This window comes from Vespula vulgaris, chromosome 5 (assembly GCF_905475345.1).
Source record: "Vespula vulgaris chromosome 5, iyVesVulg1.1, whole genome shotgun sequence".
In the NCBI taxonomy this organism is placed as follows: Eukaryota; Metazoa; Arthropoda; class Insecta; order Hymenoptera; family Vespidae; genus Vespula; species Vespula vulgaris.
This window is the reverse complement of record NC_066590.1, coordinates 5,256,942-5,283,304: the sequence shown is the minus strand read 5'-3', so window position 1 is coordinate 5,283,304 and position 26,363 is coordinate 5,256,942. Positions and strand designations below refer to the sequence as shown.

Here is a 26,363-nt window from a genome sequence, read left to right as displayed (position 1 = left end):
ATATACACATACATGTACATATCCATACATATATAAACCACTGAGGCAAAAGAAGCGGAATCAGCTGTGTTCAATGTTGTGTACATAGGTTATGCATCCTTCGAATTTGTAAATTACAATAAAATGATTGATGGATAAAATATTAAAAATTTAAACAACGATACCAATGTTAGTATTGACTTTGTACGAAAGAAGAATCTTATTTTTCGCTTCGATAATTATATTCTTAAATATACGAAATATTGTCAATTATTAACAAATCCTTATAAGGAGACTCAAGAACGTGGAATGGATTATGCAACTATTGTGGATCAAGCAATCAAGCAGTTTTATGCTGCAGGAAATAATGAAGCTCACACTTGGTTGCTACAGGTTCAAGCCTCCCCCGAGGCATGGACTTTTGTGTGGCAACTTCTTGATCCTTCAAAGGTTAGTACGAATGATAGATACTATGTAATAGTATCTTTATCTAAAGTATTTTTATTAATAAGTTATATATGATTGATATTATAGTCACGGGAGGTACAGTTTTTTGCTGCTACAACATTACATGCAAAAATATCGAAACAATGGGATGAAGTACCTAAAAATGAATACCCTGTTTTACGTGAACGTTTACTTAGTAGTATCAAGCAATCAAATACTCCAAAGTTTGTACTTTCAAAACTTTGCCAAGCGGTAATGTATTCACAAGATTTCTTATTTTTTTATATAGAAATTAATAGTATAAAATATTTTTAGAAAGTTAAAGATACATAAAAAGTTTCTATAAAATTTTATAAAGCTATAACTACTATTTATATACATCAGATGTGTAATGTAAAAATATATATTTTAGTTAGCTGCATTTCTGGCACATAGTAATAATGATTTTGAAAGTAAAGACAAGGAGAAGAGTTTAGTAGAAGAGTTAATAGAAATATTACCATATGATTCACCACCAAAATTGGAATTATTATTAAGAGTATTGTCTTCTATCCCTGGAGAGGTAATTATAAATAAATTAAAAAAATATTATGATATTTACATCAACATATTCTTATTATAATTTCATTAGTTTGAAATGAGACAAGGTGTAAAAAGAAAAGTGAGAGATGGATTAGTTAGTAGCTGGAACAAAACAATATGGCTTTTACAACAAGTTTTTGCATCATGTAATCCAAATGGCCAGGAAAATGATACATTATATCTTTTGGGATTAGAATGTGCCTTTTCTTGGCTTAAATTTGGTCAATTACCTTTGGAGATAAGTGGACAAATTTATCCTTATTTATTAATTGCTGCATCACATTATGCACCAAACAGGTAGATAATAAATATATATACTTCATAAATTACATTTCTGTTATATATTAAATACATTATATTTAATGCATTATTTTTATTTAAGGGAAAATTCACATGAGGACAATACTAGTAGTTGGGAAATAGTACAAGATTGTTTAATTATGATATTAACACATCCTGAGTTACACAAAAGACCACAGACACTTTGGGAATGGGCAAGAAGCTTGGTCACAATGGCACGGGAGCATAGTGGAAAATATTTTTGTGAAATTTTAACAGCTATGGGAGAAGCCTATAGTAGAACATTTTTACTTGCTCTCGCGGGCGAAGGTGATGCAACTCAAAAATGGACATCGGAAGGATTAATTGAATTACTCTTAGAGTGTTCAGAACAAGAAGGACGATATCCTACAGATGAAACTCGTAGCTCTATTCCATTTGCATTTTGGTTTACATTGCAAGACGATTTAGGTACAATTGACTCACCACTCGAAAGTCATGCACTAAATGCTTTAAAACCAATATATGCACGATTAGCAAATGCATTATTAAGAAAATCTACATTACCTTCATCTCCAAACGAAAGTGGAGACGCGGATGAACGAGAACTCTTTCGATGTTATCGACAAGATGCTGCAGATACATTGGATTATTCTTATAGAGTCTTAGGAGAAGATTTATTAATACTTCTTGGACAGAGATTGAGTGAGCCACTTGATAATTCAGAAAAATGGACTGATGTAGAATCTACATTACATGCTTTTGAAGCTTTATCAGACAGAGTTGGCTTGGGAGAATTCCATTACATTCCTGCTTTGATGGATTTAATCGTATCCCGTATACCTTATGATCTTTATCCTGGAGAAGTAAGTATAATTTTTATAGTAAATAAACATCATACATATATTCTTAATTATTGTCAATATATCTTTTTTATACAACTTAATTCTTCTTTCCATCATAGGTATTAGCATGTGCATGCTCAGCAATGGGAGCATATGCTGAGTGGATAGGAGAACACCCTGATCCTTGGCTTGAGAGAGTATTACATCTTGTAACATTGGGTCTTTGGAAAGGTCCAATTACAGCACCTCGTGCAAGTATGGCACTTAAAGATTTAACGAGAGAATGCGGCGCGTATCTTGCACCCTTTGCACCATCTATTCTCAATACAATAGGACGAACTCTACCAAACGTAACGTCGGAAGGAGGAGAAGGTCAACGTCTTATGTATGCTGCTGGAAAGTTATTGAATACACTCCCAACAGTGGAAGAACAATTAACACATTTAGATGCAACATTGGGCCTATGTATAATGAAAATACAAGAATTGTTGAAGCAACCATTATTCGTAGCTCGTGTGGCAGTTACAAATCAATTAAAAATGGCGACTATGTTTTTCTCAACTTTAGAATGTCCTATAGGAAAAGCTGTTTTAGACGGACTCTTACCAATATTTAATGAAATTATTGTGCATCCTGAATGGAGTCAAGATAATGCTACATTAGAAGCAATGCACACATGTGCACAAAAATCATTGTCATCTTTATTACATCCAGAAACAGATGCACGTCCTTTACTTTCAATTTTATCAACTTCTTACAAGAACTGGCCTCATCCTGCTGCATTGAATTTATTGAATCAATTGGTGTTATTATTTGGCAAAGATCCAGACAGCATTATATGGCCTGTTTTTGCAGAATTAAGTTCAATCACTTTAGGTGGTATTAAAGCATGTCAATCAGTACATGGTGACTTATCTGACTGGTCAGATTTAATGGAAGCATATTTAGGATTACTTGCTCAAATTTGTAAAAAAAATGGTGAAATGTTGCTGCAAGTGTCAGACCAAATTCCTGATATGTTACGATGCGGTAAAATACTTCTCTTTATCGACGTATATGGATATATAATAAAAGTGAAAATTATTGTTTTTATCACGTATACATTGTTTTTCTTTTTTAGGTATTACTTGTCTATTACTTCCCGAAGTGGGGACAGCAAAGGCAGCAGCATGTTTTCTTACTCATGCTATTATGCAAACTCCACGTTTACAAGATTTTATTCGACCTATCGGACGAGAACTCGTTTTTGTAATTCTACGGTGTGTTGGTATGTAAAAAATAATATTTAATATTTAAGTCGTTGTACAGTAATAAGAAATGATCATATGTATAATTTCAGGAGGGGAAGTGCCTCGAAATAATTTAGAACCTCATGCGGAAGTTTTGCTTTCATTAAATAAAATGTGTGCAGCATGGATGTTAGAATGGCTTCGTGTTTCACTTGAAAGTCAATCTGGACCTGCAGCTAGTGATGTGGATAAAGAAATTTTTATGCGTAATGTTTTACGAGAACGGACAAGTAGACGGCGACTTTATGACGCGTTAAAAGATTTTAGTCTCAAATGTCGACAAAAAACTATAGGACTGTAACAATGCGCTTTCATAAATGGATTTAGATTAAAAAAAATATTCTAAGGAACAGTATAATCATTAAGAAATTATATCTTCGTAATAAATATGATATAATCTAAGGATTTACTTCTATGTCAAAAAATATCATATTTTATTTTTTTGACCACATTGTGTATATTAAAACATAAACATGTGTAGTAATGAAAGTTGATTTACAAGTGATTGTATAAAATATTATTTTTATTTAACTTATGTTTATCAGTATTTTATATACTTGTAAATGTTAATTTTATTTACATAGTATAACGTGATATTCTTATTTATGAGTATTCACACTTTTACCTTAAATTAAAAATGGCTGCCAAAATAATTTTATATATTTCTAGTACAACTCTAATTTTTGTTTAATAATGCTAGTTTGTATTTTTTGTTTTTATCCTAGATGTACATTTTTGTATAGCTTCCTATGTGTTCCTTCGAACTTTTTGCAATGTTAAGTGTTATAAGTATTTGTGCATAGTATTGTTATGAATATGTTTAAATGGGAGGTAAAAGTATAAAATAGGGGTATAAAAGAATGTATCACATTTCACGATATATTAGTTTTACGAAAGTGTATTGGAAGTATATTTGTGTTCTTGTTTTCGAATGTTGAAACTGATACATTCTAATTATAATCACATATAAAAAATAAACAAAAAAGCAAGTATATATTCTGCAATTTGTAGAGATCATATATTATAAATTTTTTACATTCAAATAATCTCAAAGTATTAAATGTAAAATTTATCTTGATCTTCTTTTTTTATCCATTACATGCCAAAAACGAAAGTATCGATAGTCTGAATTAAGACTACTCTCATTAATCTCATTGTTTATAATACATAAAATAAAAGTTTTAATTACATATATATAATAATAATTACATTCTCATTGATACAAATTCTAACTAAAATATGATTGTTTTCGTAATTACAATTTTTGTAAATATTTCCTAAAAGCAATGAACGTTGATTTAACGTAAAATATATGTTATTTATGAATGACAAAAAATCACATATACTTCCTTATTGTTACATATAATACAATAACTAAATTGTGTTACTATATGAGCATATTTAAACCTCTGTTTACAAATAGTTACCGTACAAGCATACGCATTCGGACGGAGAACTTTAATTTGTATACTGAGACTTTAAAATGAGACAAAGAAATGTTTTATAAGGATCGCTGAAAGAGATGAGTCATCGATAATGCATTACACATCTTGCAGAAAAAAAAGAATGAGTTCTATTGGATAAATACAACTATATCTACATATATTACGTAACCCTAAACCCCTTGAATTAAAGTCTTTACTGTTCACTTCCATTTGTCGCTGGAGGTGAAACGAATTTGGCAGCAACGCGTGACCGTTTAGGTCGTTCAGATTTTTGTAATTTTGGCGATGATTGTAAATTGTTTTGTACACGTGCTTCTTTCTCAATAGCTTTGTTTGGTGTTTTTGGAGGCTGTAAAATATTTAAATGTCCTTTGTATACTCGTACATATAAAATATGATAATCACTCAACAAGTTAACAAACCTTAGGGAATGTTGTTTCTTTCTTCTCTTGTTGCTTTGCTGATTGTTTACTCGACTGATTCTGCGTTGTTTCTTTGTTAGTTTGTTTTGTATTAACGTTTCTACTTTTCTTTTGGGCTTGCAACGGTACGAACGATGTACTGTTTTTTACTTCCGATTTAGATTCTTTTGTCTTCTGTCTCGCCTGTACTTTAATTTGACTATTATGAGGTGGCATATGGGCAAACCCTGGATTTTGTTGCATTTTCATATTCCATTTTGAACAATGTGCCACTGGATTTTCAGAAGTTTGATAAGGTTTCGATATATATGGTAATACCATGGGAGGTCTTATGTTTTGTGACCAGGAACTATTTTGCCGCATATTGACCCATTGTTGCGACGGAGGTTTTAATAAAAGTTTCATATCAGGCTTCTGTACTTTATCTAAATTTAATTCCTAATAATATAAATATCGTTAATAAAATCTAACAAAGAAATCATCGTATTTATTACGTCGCATAAATTTTACCTCATATACTTTTTTTGCTGCACTTTCTGCTGCTTGTGCATGAGTCAAACAAGGATCACCTAAATATACTTTTGCATCTGGTAGAAGAATTTGAGCTTGTATCAAATTCGTTTGTTCATTTAAAAAATAATCATATCTTGGTAGACCCATACCAAGTATTTGATAATGATTTAATAAGTGTGAACAATACCAAATAGAATTTTTTTCGTCTTTTGCCTCGTTTCTCTTTTGTCTAGCGTACTGCAAATAAGGATAAGCAGGATTAATATTTTTGCATATATCTTTTTAAACATGGACAATCATAAAAATTTGGTGGAAACTGTGCTTCAAGCATAAGAATAATATGCTTACATCAAATAACTTTTGAACTAATGGTGGGGCATCCGATGATTTATGGATTTGGGATTGATTTTTATTCGCGGAAGTACCACTTGATTTAGTTGGCAAATTTATCAGCGTGTTGTCATCAGAAATTTTCAGCACTTCTTTCAAAAAAGCGCTGGGATCTTGTGACTGAAGTTTAGAAGTATTATTATGAAAAACTAAGCTAATATCGTTAATTATTTCGTTTTTAAAATAATAAACCACTACAGAAAAAAATAAAATAATAAAAGACTCTATAATAAAAAATAAATATATATGCCTGCAGCACAAAACGATAGGAACAACATAATATTGATAACAATGCATCAAATAGTTCAATGTTTCACTGATGCAAATTATTATCATTTTACATGTAAAACGAGATAGGAAATTATACGAATACAAATATATATTTATCAAGTATGTAACAATCGTTAAATTTTTTACCAAAATAGAATACTTACTATTTGTTTACTTTTTTGTTTACTGATTTCATTAGATTTTACGATAGTCGTGGTTGAAGTTTTCGAAGATCCGCTTGAATCCTACCAGATATGTAAAAAAAATATATAAAATTTATAAATGCCTAAAATATTTATAGAGATCATTAAACTGACCTCTATTTTATGCAAGTCATTCCATAATTGCTGAAATTCGCAGGATAGTTGTTTCGAAGCATGTTGTAATTCGTAGGAAGGCTTATGTTGTGTTATGGGTTTAACACCACTGTGTACTTGATTTTTTGCATTTTGATATCGTCTCCAAGAATCTGTTGTTTCAATGGATGTATTTTCTACTCCCGATTTTCCACGTTCTATTCGTTCACCATGACTAATATTAATAAAGTCAGTGATGGATAACTTATAACCACGATGCTCGGAACATCCATTGAACGTTAGTCCACCTTTTAAAGTTAATTAAAATAATGAAGTGAAACATTAATTATTTATATACATACATCTTCAAAGAAAAAGATTAATAGAGTCTTTAGTTACCTAAAAATGATTTATCAAATAAGACATCATAAACACTTTCTATAATTGCCTTCGTTTTCTGAATTCCTATAATAGTTCCTTTATAACCAATAGGTACAGTAAAGCTTCCTCTGATACAAACAATTCTATCGAATAGTTTTGTATGAGATTTTGGATCGGGTGGAAGCTGACGTGAATATAATTCAGGTTTAAAAAGTAATTGTGGCTTCACTTGCATTACGACTACTTTGTTTGTGTCATTATACATTTCATAATATCTGTCCACTTCTTTTTCTAGCTTTTGTACTATATCTGCTTCGAGTATATTTGCTCCACATGCACGACTCTCTACTCCTCGGAAATGTTGCTCTTTTAACCAAGCTATTATACTACTTAATTCACTTGATCTACAAAAAAAAATAAAATATTTTTTTAACATATGATATTATCTGACATTAAATAATAAAGCGTGTATAACATACGATTTATCAAATAATTCATCTTCATTAAAAACATCATTTGTAATATTTTGAGCCAATCGTTCAAACAAACTGGGGCACTTTGCCATATAATCACGTATAAGATCAACAGCTTTTGTACTATACAACCATTGACCATTTTCTTTTTTGGTATAGCCTGGTATCTGTAATATTTTAATATTTTAGAATTATGTTATACGCAATACTTTCGAAAAAATAATTTATAATTATTTAAAACGTATTGTAATGTCCCATGAAACTGCTTACTTCTTCATTCTTTTTATTAAATTTCAGATTTAATCCGACGTTAACAATTTCGTTTATATTGTTCTGCATAATATAAATTGTCCCAGTAATTCTACTTAAAAGATGGCTGCTTATTCCTAGTCGCTGAGCAGCTGTACTTCCATAAATATATTGTATTTTTGATTCTGTATATGCTTGTTTCACCACAGTTAAATCTGGTTCAATTACAACTTTCACATATATTTTTATCCTGCCAGAGTTTATACTGGTCTTTGAGCCAATAACCTATTTCAAAAATACTTTAATATTAAAATTTTGCGAACATATATGAATATTAGTATTATTAAAAATACTTCTAATATAAATCATTATTAAACATATTATAAGAAAAAATTATTATTAAACATATTGGCAAATATAATTAAATACCTCTCCCATTGCACCATAATGTGGATGGCCTAACATGAAGCAATTATTTCCTGGTACAAATATTTCATCAATTGTTTTATACAACAAGGAATTTATACAATATGTAGAAATATCTTTAACTATAGTTTGATAAGCATAAAATGTTGGCACTTCTTGCCACTGTTTTTCTAGAGACAGTTTTCCTTGTGCTGCAAAAATGTATTTACTGCCTATTAATGGTTGTGCATGGACTAAAACATTAGTTTTTCCAACGTCTATACCAAAACGATTTTTATACCTGTTTACACAAACATTATTTATAATACAATCACTAATATATAGAAAGTTGATAAAAATAATTTTTTTTCTTACGTTTCAACAATAGATTTCATTTCCGAAGTCCATTGAACTGCACAAGCTCCTTTTAATTCTTCCTCCACTATATTGTCAGAAGAATATCCTATTTGTGGATTCTTTAAATTTATTCTCCATTTAGGATTAGATAGACCAACAACATGAGCTTCTCGTAGATAAGGCCACTCCACAAAGATGTTTTTATGTAATAAAGAGGCAGCAAGTTGTTTTAAATTTGGTTCCTCTTGTTGTTGTATATATAAAATCATATTTTCACCTCTTGATGGTTGTTCAAATACTTTCACCTATTACATCCAATATTTGATTTTTATTTATATTGCTCATGCAAAGTTCATGATAATGCCCGAAAATATATATAAAAATACCTTGGCTTTCTTTAAATTTGCTGTATGTTTTATATATTTTAGAGTGGGAAATCCAGGAAAATGTAAATCTAATTTAATACGTGGATGTAATCCTTTTACTAATTTGTCTTTAGGAACATAGATATCTTCACAATTTATTATTTTCACTTGAGCATGATTCTCAATTACAGGTAAATTTCTAGGTGAATGGCATAAACCTACTATCTCTTTATCATATGAATACATATACATTGGACCATGCTTATTTCTTTCATGTTCTTCAACTGTCAATTTTGTATAATATGGCTCCATGGCTATAGGAAAATATTTTATCATAATAAAAGTGTTTATTAATAATTTTTTCAATATGTCAAGTATTATTATAAAATATCACACTGATTACAAATATCAATTATATTAATTTATCAATTATAAATATATTTTATATAGATTATAAAAAAACATTTTATATTATTTACCCTTCATTAAAATGTTTTCATCAATAAATGGTATAAGTACAATAGCTTCCCAGTCTTGTTTCTTGCCATTTAAATCAGTTTTAAACTCAGAAGGATAATAATCAATAATAGGTGATTGTTCTTCAGTTAATAATGATTGCAATGCTTCTGGTAGTAATTTTTTACTATAAGGCGGTAATACTGCTAATAATTGTTGAAAAGGTTGGAATGGTTCTCCCAATTCAAAATCCAATTTTAAGTCTTTAAAACCTTTTATATCCGAGATATATGGAGCATAATGGTGTGGATAATACCAAGACCAACTGCAGCATCCATCATAATAGTAATGCAAATTCCACTGAATAGCTCTAACATAGCATTCTGCTTGGGAGCGCAAAACATCTCTAAAAAACAACTGTATTGTGTAAGTAGGTTTTAATAGTGGTTTAATTCTTGTAAAAATAAATTTCATTATTTAAATTGGAATTAAATATATTTACAATTTATATAGAATATAAAAACTACACTTACTCATTAACATCTTCATATTCTAATTTATTCATGTAATAATCTCGTTTGTGTAGAATAAATTCCATATTATATGTATCACTATCAGATTCATAATTTAATCCATCATCACGAGAATATTTTTTTTTTTCTTCTTCTGCATCTTGCTACAAAATAAGATAAATATTAAGCAAAAGTGACTACAAAATTCAAGCCGTATATACGTATATATATATAATATATGCTAAAATAAATACCATTTCCACATTCACGGATAATTTTAGTAAATTGCCTACTTTTATTAAAGGAAAACAATTTTTAGATGAATCCTCGTTTTTTTGAGAAATTTGTTCTTCATTTTCTATAGTCTTATTTTTATTTATTTTAGCTTCTAAATATTTGAGATCACAGTAATAGTCTGCAAAATTCTTTATGTCAATGCGACTTAGTCGTTCCATGAATATTTCAAAACGATCTAATCTTAGTCTTCCTGATTCATTTATATAACCTAAATTTTTAGATTTTATTATTATTAGTTTCTCTATATGTGTACATTTTATAATATTATATTATAATATGACAATATTAAAAATATATTTTGTTATATACCTTCTAAAGTTGGTAGGACTTCCATATATGCATGATACAAAATTGGTAATGCCCCATTTGCAATATGTAAATTTGGTAAATTAGGTATAAAGTCATTTCCCACAAGAAAACCCATTAATACCCAATCATCGATTATATGTTCAATATCAAAAGGAAAAGGCAATTTATCTTTTATAGGAGAAAATTCATGACTTAAATATTCCCTTAATAATGATAGATGAAGAAGACAAAATTTTGTTTCTTCAGGTGTTAAAACCTTTTTTTGTTTCTTGCCAAATTTTACTTCTTCTCTTAGTAATGAAAAATTACGTTCATGTGTACAAAGACCTAACATGATTAAATCTGCATCTAGGCCGTATAAGCAATGCCTAATATTAGGATCATAGTCTACTTGTGATTTTAAATATCGTATATAATCCATTATTTTATGTTCTCCTTCTCCTACAACCTACAGATATTAAAAAATAAATGTTTAATTTAAATAATACTAACAACTTTTATTTTTTTTTTTCATATTAGGATACTTTAATAAAATATTAGAAATAATACCTCTGGACCACTAAATAAAATCTTGCATTTTTGCCAAAGTTTATCTGTTGAGACTTTGTACGTAATAAAATATCTTAATCGCTTACTAATTTCAGACATAAAAACTGTTCCTGGTGTAATACAATTAGAATCAAATAATTGTGGTGTTACTTCAACACCATCTGCTTTTGCTGCAGCCTCTAATAGTTCTGTTGCTTTAGCAGTTCTAAAACGACGGGCTCTTTGTTGATTAATTTTGGCTCTTGGGGCTACACCATCAATTGCAATAAAAAATAACTTTTGAGGTTGAATCATACCAAACAATATCTCAATATAATGAAATATATTGTTATAAATTTCATCATTTGTAATTTGAAAATTTATATCACTATCATTTGGATGTGAACAAGCATGTATGATACCATTCATATCTAAATATAAATTATCGAATTCTGGAATCTGTGTAATGAAAAAATGTAACTTCTTAGTTCCGAATACATAGACGCACGGCACACATACACTTCACATTTAAATAAAATTAAATTTAATAATAAAGTAAAATTAAAAAAGAATTAGTCATAAATGGTTTAATGAAATATAACAAACACATTATATTTATATGCTACTTATAATAATTAATAATTGTATAGACTGTCAACTTATATGTAAATACCTGATAATTTTTCAACATTTCACTTAGACAAGGATATCTTTCGCTTATATATCTAAAAAATTTGGGTATGCCCATTTTGGTCCGTGCTTTTTTACCCAACAATAATATTTGAAATGATATGCACGTATATTACAATTTTTTAATCGTTTGTTTTGTTAAATATTTTTATAAAAATTAAAAACTTTGACTATAAGTGTATTATACCAACATTAATACACGTCTGAGATGAAGCGCACTTGTAAAGAAAGGAAAGTCGATGTGTTAATATTGTGATCAGCAGAGACTCAACACGCGACATTGTATGGTAGTTATACTCTGCTATATCCAAGTAACCAATCATATAAAGATATAGACATTAAATATTTGTAAACAACCAATCATATTTGATGAGACTTGGAAAGAAGTCATAATTTTTTTTTATTGTTTTCTTATTTTAGGATATGAAAATTATTCAAAACAACTAATTTAACAGTAAATTTAAAAAATTTAATTTTTGTTAAATATAAATCGAATAATTTTTCAATAACTTATTGATATTAATGATTCTATTATTCATCCATGAACCAATATTTTTTATTTGTGATTGTTTGAGGTATATTTTATATTTCATTAATAATAAATGTATGTCATCTTAAATTTATATTTAATATGTATGTATGTTAAATAAATATATTTATAACACACATATATATACAATGTAAAACATTAATGGGATATTATATCTACAAATTTTTCTTTTAAATCTATCTTATTTAGTAGGTTTTTTTGTCTTTAATAAAAGATCTCCTTTTGGTTTCAATTTGCTATCAAGAATACGTTGTTGTTTTTGTGCTTTCATTTCCTGTAATTTTATATTTCTTTCAACCGCATAATCTATTTCTTTAACTAATTTATGAATTCTTTTCTAAAAAATAAAATATCATTAATAGATTTTATGTCATCTATAAGAAGAATATTAAAATTTTTGTATAACAATATATTTTTATAAGCATAATGTACATACAGCATATTCTTGTTGTTTAAGCATGCGCCTTTTTTGATTTGTACAAAGTGGGGTAGGTCTTCCATCTTTATATGAATAATCTGCCATATTTGTCAAAGGTCCAAAAGCATTTGGATTTTCTGTTAATCCCTTTCTATAATGATGAATTTATAATACATATTTAAAATATAAAACAATCAATGAGGTAGAGAGAGAGAGAGAGAGAGAGAGAGAGAGAGAGAGAGAGAGAGAGAGAGAGAGAGAGAGAGAGAGAGAGAGAGAGAGAGAGAAACTTACTTCATTCTCCAATCTTGCTGTAATAACTTTATGTAAGATGTATGAAATTTATTGGAAAGAATGTTCCAATCTAAAATTTAATAAAATAATAACCTTGCAAAGTGTGTTTTTATAATAGATTATGAATTAATATATACAAATTAAATATACATATTATATGGAAACACTTTGTATTTTTCATTATGATAACACTTGTATACTAACTTGTATAATTATTATAACCAAATATTTTTGATATAGTGGTTAACATTTTAATTCCTGTATGTACTATTTAATAATGTAATGAAAGATATTAAATACTACTTCAATCTTTTTAATAAGAAATTAAATTATTATTTATATTATACTTTGCCACTTATTGTGGATGATAAAACACAAACATAAAACTAAAAATTTGTTTATTAAATACTAATAAAATCAGAAGCACGTTTTTAGGTTTAGACAAAATAGTATTCCAATAAATGTAGAGGGCGTGTAGCACGGTGCTGAATGTAAAGCGAACCTATTGATAATAAAGGCTTAATAAAACTTTTCTTCTTAATTAAATTGAATTTATGAAGTTAAAATATGACGGATAGTTCGGACGAAGAATTACACGGTGCAGAGGGAGACGAAAATTGGGTTTTATATCGAAATCGTGATGAATGGAACGATGTGACTCCTTTATCTCAAGATGATGGTCCAAATCCAATTGTTGCTATTGCTTATTCTGATAAATGTAAGTATTATTCTACAAATATTTTAATTTCATATTGTATTTCACTAACATAAATTATAATGTGTATAAATTTTATTTCAAATTATAAAATATATATCTTTTTACTATATTTTTTACATTGGTGTACTTGTTTTCATTTTATGTTTACTCGCATACATTTTATATATATTATTTATAAATTTTAGTTCAAGATTCATATGATTATTTTCGAGCAATTTTAAAATCTGGGGAAAAGTCAGAACGTGCTTTAGGATTGACAGAAGACTGTATTTGGTTAAATCCTGCAAATTACACAGTATGGCAATTCAGAAGGGAAATAATTAAAGCTTTAGGAAAAGATTTTAAAGAAGAGTTAATATATATAGAGAAGATTATAAAATACAATTCCAAGAATTATCAAGTTTGGTATCACAGAAAAGTTATTATAGAATGGCTGCAAAATGCTTCAGAAGAGTTGGAATTTACCAAGGTTATCTTACGAAAAGATGCAAAAAATTACCATGCCTGGCAACATCGTCAATGGTGCATTAAAACATTTAAGTTAGTATAAACATTTATTCTATTATATTAATTATTTACCTTTAGAAGATTACGAGTTATAATGTATTGTATTTAATTGCAGTTTATATGATCAGGAATTGGAATACGTAGAACAGTTATTAAATGAGGATGTTAGAAATAATTCTGCATGGAATCAACGTTATTTTGTTATAAGTAATACAACTAAGTTTGAATCAAATGTAATCAACAAAGAAGTTGATTTTGCTTTGGAAAAAATTTCTTTAGTCAAAGGAAATGAAAGTGCCTGGAATTATCTTAGAGGGTACTATTATATTTTACTGTTATTTTAAATAGTTATAATTATTTGTCTTTAATCATTACATGAAAGTACATAAAATGTCTCTTCTGTCCTTAGTATACTTATGCATGATAGTGCTGGTTTAACTCACAATGACAAAGTACGTAAAAAATGTGTAGAACTTTATGAGGCAGGATATCGGACCAATCATTTGTTAGCCTGTATCATTGATATTTGCCAGAACAGTTGTATAAACGACGAATCACCCGAATCAATATTTCACATCAATAATGCTCTGAAGGTAATATTTATAAAATATAAATATACATCTTTTTATTATGAAACATATATTTCTTTGATATACGAACTTTATTTCTATATTTGTATTTTTTATAGCTGTGCAAAGAGCTATCCGAAAATTACGATAAGATCAGAGAACGATACTGGAATTATATTGGCCATCAATTATTACAGAAGTTAGAAACGGTGTCGTAATATTTTCTAAATCGAACAATGGCTTCTCAAGCGGCTCATATAAGTCATTGTCAAATGGTTCTACTATTGGAACTTTCATACATTAACATTTATCTTTTACAATGCTAAGATGTATATACTAAGGAAAGACTTAATGGTTATAAGGCAATCTTATTTTACACGATGTAACTTAAGATTTATGTTTCTGAAAATACTATACTTTTTTATTTTCACGAAATAAAAAAATGTAATAACTCTAAACTATATAAAAATTTTATATTTTTAGAAAAATGATACCTCAATTACGAAACCTTTTAAAAATACAGAATGGAGTTTTTAGGAGAAAGAGTAGTGTGCAATGACGAACATTAATATCTATTTATTTATAAAATAGTTACAGATTCCCGTGTATAATACATAAGTAATTGGCAATAATCATTCATTATAATAAATAGCTAGGCATTGGCGTAAACTAATCATAAAAACCTAACTTTTAATATAGCATTTTTATTTCTGAGGGATGCTCAGTTTTTAGTACCCTTTCTAAACTGATAGAAAACCGAGGCTTCATTACTAAAAAATGTGAGACGATTTTAATCTCAAAATAGGTATATATGCCTTCTTTGGAGGCAGTTAGCGGATCGTCTGAAACGAGAAGCGATTTTCGTTGCGGACAAGCGACGGGCAGTGACTGTGTTGCTCGAGCCGGACGATTCGCTTTTATGTCTAGATATGAGAATTTTTTCTTTTCTTTCCTTTTCTTTCTTTCTGTTTTTTTGTTTTTATTAATAGTTTCTGGCCCTTCCGTAGGATCTAACGATACCCTAATGATATAGGAAAGCATATTTTTTCGAAACTTGTATTTATTTTGGATAACACATATTGATAATATATAAAAAAACACAACACTTCTTTCTATCCTTCGTTCGAAATCTTATCTGATGAGTAATGTTACACGAGCTACTATATATAAAAAAGAAAAAAGATAATAAAAAAAAAAAAAGAAAAGAAGTCGGACCTTCCTGAAATCTCGAGTAAAACTTGCAAGATCGTTTTTTATCAAGCGTAACTTTAAAAAACGTTAGTACATATTATATACAAAAAGATATTGTTTATGCAACGTGATAAAAAAAGAAAAACAACTCGATCGCTGCTTCGCTTTTACCGACGATCTTATTTATATAAAACGCTAAAGAATAATAATGCAATCGAAAGAAAGCTCTCAGCTTGAGCTCTCAGCAGTTGAGTTCTTCGTTGAGAGGGGATCCTAAAGCACGGTTCATCTATCCTAACATTTAACAATCAACATTCAAACGATTACTCCTCTGCGCGATCTTGTATTTCTTCGAGCGGAGCTCGCTTTTTTTATCAATGTACATTTAGATATACTAATATATATATATATATAAACACATATTTTTATATATATATTTTTTTTTTTCCATCGAATGCATCAAAGATAAACGATGTCTCTTCGAAGAAGCACAAAGGTTCTTTCCATCGTTACAACGACAAGATGTTGAATCTATGAGATACGTGGCCTTATCTCGGATTTATACATATATATATGTATATATATTGGATTTACACTGAAAATATATCACTGTCTGAATACTCTTTCCCCTTAACTATCATCATCGTCATCATTATCATCATCATCATCTTTATCATCGTCATTATCATCCTCATTATCTTTATCATCATCATTACCATCATCATCAATATTATTTTTTATTATTACTATTATAATCTTTCGTTTAAAATCCATCATATTTAACATCGTATAGTGATTTTTGTCTATATTATTATTTATAGTGTCTAGTTACGCGACACATACCAAGTTACAAGTAAAAGTGCTTTTCTCTCTCTTGCTCTCGCATTCTTTAGGATGCTAAGAAAGTATCCACAATTTTTTATTAAATCTTTTTTTTTTTTAATTTGCTTCACTACGCCCTTTTTCTCGTAATTTATTAGATACGTGCCACGTAAAAAAAAATTGTTAGGCTATTCTTTTAAGTTCTCGTTTATGTTTCCCCTTATAATAAATAGTCTATGTTTGGACCATCTGTCATCCAGTACAAGCACAGCCCGATCACTTAATATTCCTTCGAGTTTCTACGCTCGATCATTAATGATTTTTTTTCTTTGTTTCGTTTTAAATCATCCTTCTAATTATCGTGGCCCTAACGAAGGATGGAGTCGAGTTAAATTATTGATCGAATCAACCTTCTTCCTTTCTGTCCAGCAAGATAACGCGTACAAAAGATATCATAGGGAAGTATGTCTCTTCGTATCGATTGATATTTCGAGCTATAGCTACTTCGAGAAGGAGATAGATTTTGTATAGAGAAGATAGATTTTCACAATTCTATTTACTTATAGAGAGAATCTCTTGAGTAATAGAGTAAGATATAAGATAATACGCGCAATTTGTACCTGCTTTAATATTCTTTAATCTTTCTCCTCCTTTTTTTTTCTTCTTCCTTTACGAGAAGATGAACATTGTTATATTTTTCTTTTCTTATATTCCTTTTTATTCCTTTTTATTTTTGGATAATCATCAAAAATACGTTTCATCGAACGAATACTCGATGCAATATCATCGATTATTTATCATCGTATAGAGAACAATGTATTAAGAAAGGAAGATATTTGAAAAAGATAGCAAGATTTTTATAACGTGTCGTCTGACGAAATAAGTAGGTATCCTTTTTTTGATCTATTATCTATCATCGTAATACGTTAAAAAGAAAGATAGTTGCTTCGCAACGTTATACGCCGAAAGAGGAGAATGATGTATCGATGATGTTGCTCGATAAAGATGATATAGCCTTTGGAAGTCGATCGAATGCACATAAATAAATAAATAAATAAATAAATAAATAAATAAATACATACATACATACGTAGTTTTAAGATCGCGATTTTGTTGAGCCAATTGGTATTAAAACGTTCGTCCTCCATTTCTTTCTTTCTTTCTTTCTTTCTTTCTTTCTTTCTTTCTTTCTTTCTTTCTTTGTCATGTGTTGTGAGAATAGAATTCTAATCGTCGAACCATGCGTGCTCGTGACGCTTCCTTTTAAAAGAGATCCGCGTGCGCTGACGTGCGTTATGTTAATTACGATAGTTACAGTAAACGACAGACAGAGAAAGAGTTTCTAATCGTAGACACTAGACATTATATATGTAAAGCCTCATCTATGAGAGAAACAACACGGCAAAATAGAGAAAAGTTGCTTGCCAACGATAGGCTTCGTATATCCACGTAGTAAGTACTATGCATGACGAATATGAACATATTACATCGGTGAAGTATAATATGTGATAGAGCTAACACGCAATGAAGACCTTCCGTCGCGCCTTCTTTATAATAATAATAATAATAATAATAATAATAATTATTATTATTTATTATTATTTATTATTATTATCATTATTATCCTTCGTTAATAATTTTGGTCTAATGTTACAAAGATTATCAACGTTAACGACAAATAAATTGGTTTCCTTTTTTTTTTATTCTTTCGTTTTTATTTTTTCTCTTTTTTTCTTTATTTTTTTTGTCTTATCAGAAGGTCAGTCTAATTCGGCGTAACAAAATTGTGCTTTTTTTTCTTTGTTTCTTTTTTTACTGCTAAATTCATTTCTTTACGCGTGCAATTAATGACATAATCGTTAAAATTTAGGAAAGCAACTATCGATGCGCATTGACGATCCGCTGTGTGTTTGATCTATCGCATTTTCGACCAACGAGACACAGAACAAGGAAATATCAATATCTTCTAATTCACTAATATACACGATGATCTTAGAGTTTCTGTTCTCTTTTTTTTTTCTTCTTTTTTTACTTTTTTATTTATTTATTTTTTTTTATTCTTTTTTTCGCTTATTTTTTCCACAAGGTCGGATTCGAAAATATCTAGACGACGTGGTTAACACGACATTTATTTATCTTTCCTTTCTTCAATCTTACTCTTCCACTTTCTCTCCTCTACTCCTGCTTATATTTACCATTCAATCCACTTACATAATTAACTTCAAAGACATGCGGTAGTGATCGAGTTGATATGAGACAACATTCGATGTTTATCTCAAGTATTACACGTAAATCTTATGCTCTAAAACTATAGGCGCTGCTAAAAATCGAATAACACTTCGACTAACGATATTTCGTTTTTTTTCACTCCTTTCTCTCTCTCTCTCTCTGTCTCTTTCATTCATACACTTTCTATTTCGATCACGACTTAAGGCCGGAGATTTTTCTTTCGCGACGATAGACGCTTACAAAAAATAGAAAACAAAGATCCCTCGGTGAACTCTAAAAATGATTTCTCGCGCGCGTAATTATAATTGAAACGTTAATTTTTTAATCTTTTCATCTTTTCCATTTTCTCCATCTTCTTCTTTCTCTTCTTCTTTTATTTCTATTTCTTCTCTTTCTTTCTCTCTTTTTCTTGCTCTACCTTTCCTTAATTTATAGTTAACCAGAAGTAGGCAGTGATTGGAAAAAAATCAAATATACATACACATATATATATATACGTACATATATATATGTATGTATGTATAATCTCTCTCGAGTTAATCGTCATTCGCACTCGCCCTTGCTTGGTCCATTTTCCGCGAATCGATCGCTGGAAAGTGTTCACATATTATATTTGTATGTGCGTATGTGGATAACAATTATGCGCGCGGGTTGTGTTTTGACCGAAGAATGTTCGAATGGAAGATCAACCGACCCTTTGTCGTTTTCCGTGCCCCATATCTTTCTTTCTCTCTTTTTATATCTCTTTTTCTTCGATTCTCTTCTGTTATAATTTTCATTCAGCTTCACATTTAGCAGCACGCAGTCTTACTGAGCTAAAATCTTATCAAGGGTAACGTTTGCTTACCAGTCACAAAAATAAATGCTTTTATGTTATTTACTCTCTACCTACTCACTTATTTACTAGAAACAATGAATCCCTTGCTATTCTTTCTTAAGATCTTTCTTTCTCTGTTCTATTTATTTATTTTTTTTTTTATTCTTTGTTCTATGTACTTGGCAGCAGAACGAGATTTACCGATAAATTTTCTAAATCTCTCTTTTCACTTAATTTCTCATCCATTCTAATTATATATATATATATATATATATATATATATATATATATCTTTCTTTCTCTCTTTATGATACTTTTCTTTTTTATTTTGCCGTTCTCACATTCTCTCACACGTACAGTCACTCTTCTTATTTCTCTCTCTCTTTCTCTCTTTTTCTCTAACTCTCGTACGTTTAGTCTGTAGGCGAAATTGCACAACTGTCGTTAAAAATCGTACGAGGTCTACTTCTACCCGTTTTGACTTGACCTACTGAAAACCAGCGATGTGTATATATATATACATATATGTATGTGTTTAATATATATATGTGTATATGTATGTATGTATATATATATGTATACATACATATATATATACACACGCTTACGACATTACGCTTCGTTTTACGATACAAATTCGAAAAAATCGCTCGTCTCTCGAGTGACTTTCATTTACCCGTCGCACCTACCTTTCATGGTCTAGCTTCTAAAATAATCAATAGGGAGCGCAAAGACGTCGGTTAAAGATGCGGTCATCGCGTCGATGCGTCGCCATTTAATTGTAAAATAGAAGAATCGCGTTTCTACGCATTAAAACGCGTAGAAAAATAATAGGAAGAAAATAAATCCAAGAGCGAAAGGTATAGAAGAAAAAACTAAATAAATAAATAAAGGAGACGATTTTGCGCGATGTCTACACTGAAAGAAACATCGATTATATAATAATAACTCTTTACTATCACTCCTTTTTCTACTTCTTTTTTTTTTTTTGGTTTAGTTTTGTTGAGTTTTTAATTTTTTTTTGTTTCCTATTTCACATCGTAAGCTGCCTTGTGTAAGTACTTTGGTCACGGTGACTAGGAATTATAAATTTCATTTTACAGTGAACTTAGTCGTACAATATCGTATTATAATTATCGCGCGTCCGCTAAAATTAATGCCACCTATACTTAACTTGGTCTCTCGTATCCACTTGTTCTCTGCTATCGCGATGATAAGTACGATTTTTTAAAGAACTATAAAATGTCAGTTCTATATGCGCGATTCTCTCGTTGATTCTTTTTTGTATTTTTTTCTACTTTTTTTTTTTACGTAACGTAACACGTAACACGTTTTTCTCTCAGTGTAGAAGTGCCATTAAACAGGATAAATTATTGAGCTCTTGTAAATTTGTTTAAAAAATTCAATCTTATACATCTTCACATTCGTATTGTCTATCGTCGACCAATAAACGAACGTTTTACGATATTCATTCTAATCATTAATCATCCCTGATAATTCTTTCTAAGATAATCAAATATCTTTTCATACACACCGGTAATTTTTTGGCACCCTTACTGAATTCCTCTTTGCGAAACCCTTTTGTACGATTCAAAGTCTTCGGACAAAAAAAAAAAGAACGAAAAAGTAGAGAGGAAAAAGAAAAAGAAAAGATATTTTATATTATATATCGGTCTCCTTTTTTATCTCTAAATTGTTTTCTCTTTCTCTCTCTCCCTCTTTCTTTCTACAACAAACGAATTTTTTTTTTATGTTCGCTTTTTACAAACGGACTTTACATGTAACACGGTAAGATATATCGTTAAAACATCATCGAAGTGAATCCAAAATAGCTCTCTCATCGTTCATTTCCTTTCAACGACTATCGAAAGTGATTTTTCTTTTCTCTCTTTCTCTCCCTTTCTTTCTCATAGGATCTCAAAGAAAAGGTACCCTTTCTATCCTTCCATTTTGTAGCGAAGAAAACGTCTTAATGTTTCCTTTGAAAATTCCCTGAAATCTTTTGGCCATTCTCCTATCGTTATATATAACGTAACTTTCTTTCTATCTTGTTCTATTTGTCTCCTACACTTTTCTTTCTCGAAACGATCAATTCCAAAACAACGTACGAGTAGCAACGTCCAACCCTCTGGGACACGGAGACTCGAGTCTCCTCGTGAAAGGTGCTTCCTCTGTTCCAGGAAGCACTGTACAATGCCAAACGGTCGATCTCTAGCCAAAGGACTCTGAACCCCTCAGGTCCATGGTGTGTATCGTGGTCGTGTTGAGCGTCAGAAGGCCGTGTCTAAAGCCGCCATACTCGTTGAAATATCCGGATCGGCTTGACAAGCTTCCAGAAATTCGGACAGTGTCACAACACCGTCCTTATTTCCATCCATTTTCTAAAACATAAATTTCAGGTTCTTAATAACCTGCGGAAAGATTTATTGATTTTAAAATAAATAATTTTTTATTGATACTGATATTATTGTTTCTTTTTTTTTACAAGTAAATGTGGATTAATAAAATAAATTGTTTGACATCGACAATTGATTATTAATAATTAGTTCGTTGTTACTAAAATTACAGAGAGAGAGAGAGAGAGAGAGGAGAGAGAGAGAGAGAGAGAGAGAGAGAGAGAGAGAGAGAGAGAGAGAGAGAGAGAGAGAGAGAGAGAGAGAGAGTAAATCTATCATTTATAATCAGAGGTACCTATAAATTATTACATCTCTAATAATACACTTGGTTTCGCATCTCTCTCTGACTCTCTAATTCATAAACTGTAATCATTGGCTTAAGGTAATGGCTTTAAGCTGATAGGAAATGGCTGTTGAGGATGATTCTGTAATAATTACGGTCTATTGGTTTCTTATCAAAAGACAAGATTATATGCTCATCAATGCACAATTGTAGGATGTTCCTTGTCTATTCGATTGTAAATGTAAAATGTAAAGTGTAATTGAAAATGAGAAAATGATTTATACTGATCTGCAACAAAATGTTTATAAGCTTTCGATGATAAATAACGTCTTTCTATAAGATAAACAAATTAATAATAAATGAATTGGTAAAAAAATAATAGTTAATAAAATACAAATATTCTTATTTAAAATTACCTAATTAATAAATACGAACTTTATGTTAGTTCATTAATCACAAGGGTACTTTTTGAATGGAAGAAAATTACTGTCCAATTTAAACTGTTATAGGACGATAGTTTTACCTGAAGTTAAAATACAAGTTGATTTCTTTACATGAACTATCGAAAGTGACGACTAGAACGGATATGGTCAAAATCACTTCAATTTGAATATCCATTGAAATTTCGAAGTGCTTTCATTATCAAATTTTGATTAGTTTCGCAGTTACCTATAGAAAGTGTTAGTGTTGGTGGTTTGTTTATGAGAGCCGTAACACGGTCTAAAAGTCAGCTAGGATTCTTCGTGCTTAGTATAGGAACGTAGGGTAGGCGGTGGATTTTGCGCCACTACTACTAAATTGTACGACGACAGGGGCGAATCGTGAAATTATTACCGTGCTCTCGCGATAAACAAAGCTCGACCATGTACGCCTCGGCGAAGTGCGCTTTGTGGTAGTGGTAGACGATGTAGAATCGTGTTCCGGTAGGCGTGGTTAATTGAAATCGCGCTTTACAACGAGTAACGGTCGATCATCGAAGCTTCGAAAATTTCATTAAAGCTTATAATATATGCCAGTTTTCAAGGCTTCACGTTCACATTTTTGTTCTTTTATGTTTTTATTTTTTTAATTTTTTTTTTGATACATATTTCACTAATAATCTGTCTTTTGAAAAATCTTTTCGAGGATATAAGATGAAATATACGATGAAACTTTACATTTTACATTCTTCCGATCAATTTTTTTTTTTCTATTATATGAAAATTTCTATCAAAGAAAAAGAAATATAGATAAACAGGATAATAACTTATTTGTTACTACTTCGAGCTTTAACACGATAGTGGTAAATTAGTTGGACCGTTTATTAAATGAAACATTTATCCTTTAGTAATGCAGAATGATGTGGTTATAGATTAAAGATAAAAGGGGATCTTTAACCATACCAAACTGTTCTAAGGGAGTCTAAGATGGACACATGGAGTCATTGTGTGCGATTAACGGAGGATCATCGAGCTTAAAGCCTGAATATATAGTATATCTCATTTGGGGGCGATAACTCGTTTATATAGTATGCCCGTCAAAACGGCACTTTACTTCCACATGGCCCAGTTTTCGTTAAGTAAAGACTAACCATATTAGCTTTGGCAAAAGGCACAAGGTTATTCATTTGTATTTATCACATGAACAATGTTCTGGTTAATGTACCGTCAAATAGCTAATTAATATACCTACTTATTCGATATGTTAATTAAAACAAACTCATTTTTCTCTTCTTTTATTAATTAAGCATACTTATAAAATGTTATTTAATTTATAAATTTTTAATAAAGAACGTCAAGTATATGATAACAATTACGATTTACGATTTTTATCAATAAAGTTACCTAAAATCATTGAACTAAGAACTTTTTTAACTTGTTAACAATTTTTTTTCATCTTTTTACGACTCCATCTTATATTTTTCGTTTTGTTTCTTTTTTTGTTGTTTTGTAAATTTTAATGTTTTGTAATTAACTTCAGAGAAGTTCTCTTACGAAAGTTCGTACGTAGGTGAATATATCGGTGAACTTTCGAAAGCGAAATTCTCGACGACAAATCTGACGATCAGCTTGAGAACGATTCGAAGTATGCACTTTATCTACGACATACCTAATCTATGAGCGTTTCGCACTTTGCGGTTCAGTCGACCACGCTAATTTGCTTTCGCACCCAATGTTAACCGCGATCGGTTCAAGTTCACAGTTTGCATAATTAGACGTCTTTGGCATGTCGTCGAGCGTAATTTCGTGGAATCAATTCAAAGTAGGAAACTCATTTTAAATCGATCGATCTTCTTTTGATCTTACTATGTGTTTTCGTAGTAAAAATTTGTGTCGGTAGAAGACAAAGAGGCAAATATTAGACAACGTCATGCGACATATATTTGAAATAAAAATTATTTAATTGATTATTTAATTCATATTCGAGGATTAAATATTTGCTAAATACAAATTCTTTAATTTTAACTTAGCATTTCAGCAATCGTTATTGATTGTCAATAAAAATATATAATGATTTAATATTTGTCTCTTTGTTTCCTAGAATTAACTATACATTATAAGACACATGGTCCGTTTCTACGGTTTTACTTTTCGTTTCTTCTAGCTAGTTTCTTCTTCTTCTTCTTCTTCTTCATCGTTCTTCATTCTCTTTCTTTCTTTTTTACATTCTTTGCACTTTTCGCCACGCCGTCTCCATGTTGCTAACGACCTCGTGGAGTCTCGCTCTTTGACGTGTTATACGTTATACAGCTGGCGGGGGTAAAGAGCATCGCTCAAGAGCGTTCATGTTACGCGCGCATCGTAGTGTACGAGGAAACCTTTCGCTAAAAGCTCGTTTAGAGCGTGGAAAAGTCCTTTCGTCTTACGTCAAATACTTCACGAAACAACCTTAGAATTCGCTTTGGCCTTCGAGCAATTAATTTATAGCAACCAACGCACGCTAATGTTCTTTATGATAAAAACGTAAAACTACAACCTGGAAGATCCCTGAGTTTTGTGTCGATTATATACATCCACTTTTTTTCCTTCTGCATCTTCTTTTACTATAACATTTTTCTTTCTCTTTTTTCATTCGTCTTCTCCTTTGCTAAGAAAATTATAAAGTAAGCATGTTTCTAAAATATTTGTATATCCTATGCGATATAAATTTTCTTCGAGAATAATTATAAAGAAGAAGAACAATAAAAAAAAGAAAGAAAGATATAAAAAAAAAAAATGGAAATAAAAAGATAAAGAAAACTACTTCGAAAGTACTTTTGAAAAGTCGTTATTCTTTTCATCACTGCGGCGATATCAGATTTTAAAAGTATGCATTTTAATATTACATCGATACAAAAAGTTTGAGAAACTTTGACTCTTATCGAATGATCGTCGAATAAAATTGACCTATGTAAGGTACTTCTCTCTTGCAACGTCCTTTGTACTTTTATCGTAAGATTCTTCTCGGTTTATTACATTTTTACATTATCGTTGATAGTTGAGAAACGAGAAAGTACGTAATATATTCTTTTTGCTTAAATTATCACCGAATTATTCAGTACTTTTACAATGAAAAAGAAAAAAGGAGGAGAAGCGAGCTTTTTATTTTCTTCGATCGACAAAGAAATACGAACTCGAGTTACCTCTCCGAAATTCTTGACAGTATTTCGAAATTCTTATATAAAAAAAAAAGGATAAAGAAGCCAATAATGATTGGAATTTAGTGCACGTATCGAAACTCGAACTATATAATTTCTCGATTAAAATATATAGAATAAAATTCTCGAGACAAGTATTCAAGATAAAATGACAATGAATCGCAATCGTTATTT

The 26,363-nt window shown here is 30.0% G+C and overlaps 5 protein-coding genes across 7 annotated transcripts in view; 2 read left to right on the top strand and 3 right to left on the bottom strand.

Annotated features, from left to right (window-relative positions):
* The first annotated feature begins 35 nt into the window (after positions 1–35).
* On the top strand, positions 36–4,499 carry LOC127064307 (importin-13). Of its 2 annotated transcripts, XM_050995219.1 has the most exons (9): positions 36–168; positions 271–429; positions 514–678; positions 839–988; positions 1,058–1,305; positions 1,391–2,153; positions 2,252–3,161; positions 3,253–3,399; positions 3,472–4,499. In XM_050995219.1, the coding sequence occupies exons 2-9, from the start codon at positions 289–291 to the stop codon at positions 3,720–3,722; spliced, it is 2,775 nt and encodes a 924-aa protein (XP_050851176.1). In that variant the 5' UTR covers positions 36–168; positions 271–288; the 3' UTR covers positions 3,723–4,499. The 2 variants fall into 2 exon arrangements, with proteins under 2 accessions (XP_050851176.1, XP_050851174.1); XM_050995217.1 differs by having other exon boundaries at positions 60–429.
* On the bottom strand, positions 3,927–12,194 carry LOC127064303 (5'-3' exoribonuclease 1). 2 transcript variants are annotated; one of them, XM_050995200.1, is made up of 18 exons: positions 11,763–12,191; positions 11,111–11,548; positions 10,562–11,009; positions 10,210–10,460; positions 9,977–10,119; positions 9,467–9,849; positions 9,009–9,301; positions 8,641–8,927; positions 8,290–8,566; positions 7,882–8,145; positions 7,618–7,778; positions 7,157–7,542; positions 6,779–7,065; positions 6,626–6,706; positions 6,150–6,311; positions 5,799–6,038; positions 5,289–5,726; positions 3,927–5,215 (listed from the first exon to the last, which is right to left on the bottom strand). In XM_050995200.1, the coding sequence occupies exons 1-18, from the start codon at positions 11,835–11,837 to the stop codon at positions 5,060–5,062; spliced, it is 4,770 nt and encodes a 1,589-aa protein (XP_050851157.1). In that variant the 5' UTR covers positions 11,838–12,191; the 3' UTR covers positions 3,927–5,059. The 2 variants fall into 2 exon arrangements, with proteins under 2 accessions (XP_050851157.1, XP_050851158.1); XM_050995201.1 differs by lacking the exon at positions 6,150–6,311 and having other exon boundaries at positions 11,763–12,194.
* A 194-nt stretch (positions 12,195–12,388) lies between these two features.
* On the bottom strand, positions 12,389–13,449 carry LOC127064327 (39S ribosomal protein L52, mitochondrial). The gene is made up of 4 exons (XM_050995274.1): positions 13,246–13,449; positions 13,042–13,111; positions 12,766–12,898; positions 12,389–12,666 (listed from the first exon to the last, which is right to left on the bottom strand). The coding sequence occupies exons 1-4, from the start codon at positions 13,289–13,291 to the stop codon at positions 12,511–12,513; spliced, it is 405 nt and encodes a 134-aa protein (XP_050851231.1). The 5' UTR covers positions 13,292–13,449; the 3' UTR covers positions 12,389–12,510.
* A 20-nt stretch (positions 13,450–13,469) lies between these two features.
* LOC127064319 (protein farnesyltransferase/geranylgeranyltransferase type-1 subunit alpha) lies at positions 13,470–16,044 on the top strand. Its single transcript, XM_050995257.1, has 5 exons — positions 13,470–13,759; positions 13,945–14,299; positions 14,382–14,582; positions 14,676–14,859; positions 14,955–16,044. The coding sequence occupies exons 1-5, from the start codon at positions 13,609–13,611 to the stop codon at positions 15,051–15,053; spliced, it is 990 nt and encodes a 329-aa protein (XP_050851214.1). The 5' UTR covers positions 13,470–13,608; the 3' UTR covers positions 15,054–16,044.
* The window catches only part of LOC127063870 (uncharacterized), a 34,653-nt gene continuing 23,681 nt past the window's right edge, over positions 15,392–26,363 (bottom strand). Inside the window, exon 7 of the mRNA XM_050994138.1 lies at positions 15,392–22,275. Within this exon, the coding sequence (XP_050850095.1) occupies positions 22,165–22,275 (111 nt within the window). The 3' untranslated portion in view covers positions 15,392–22,164. The remainder of the gene's footprint in view (positions 22,276–26,363) is intronic.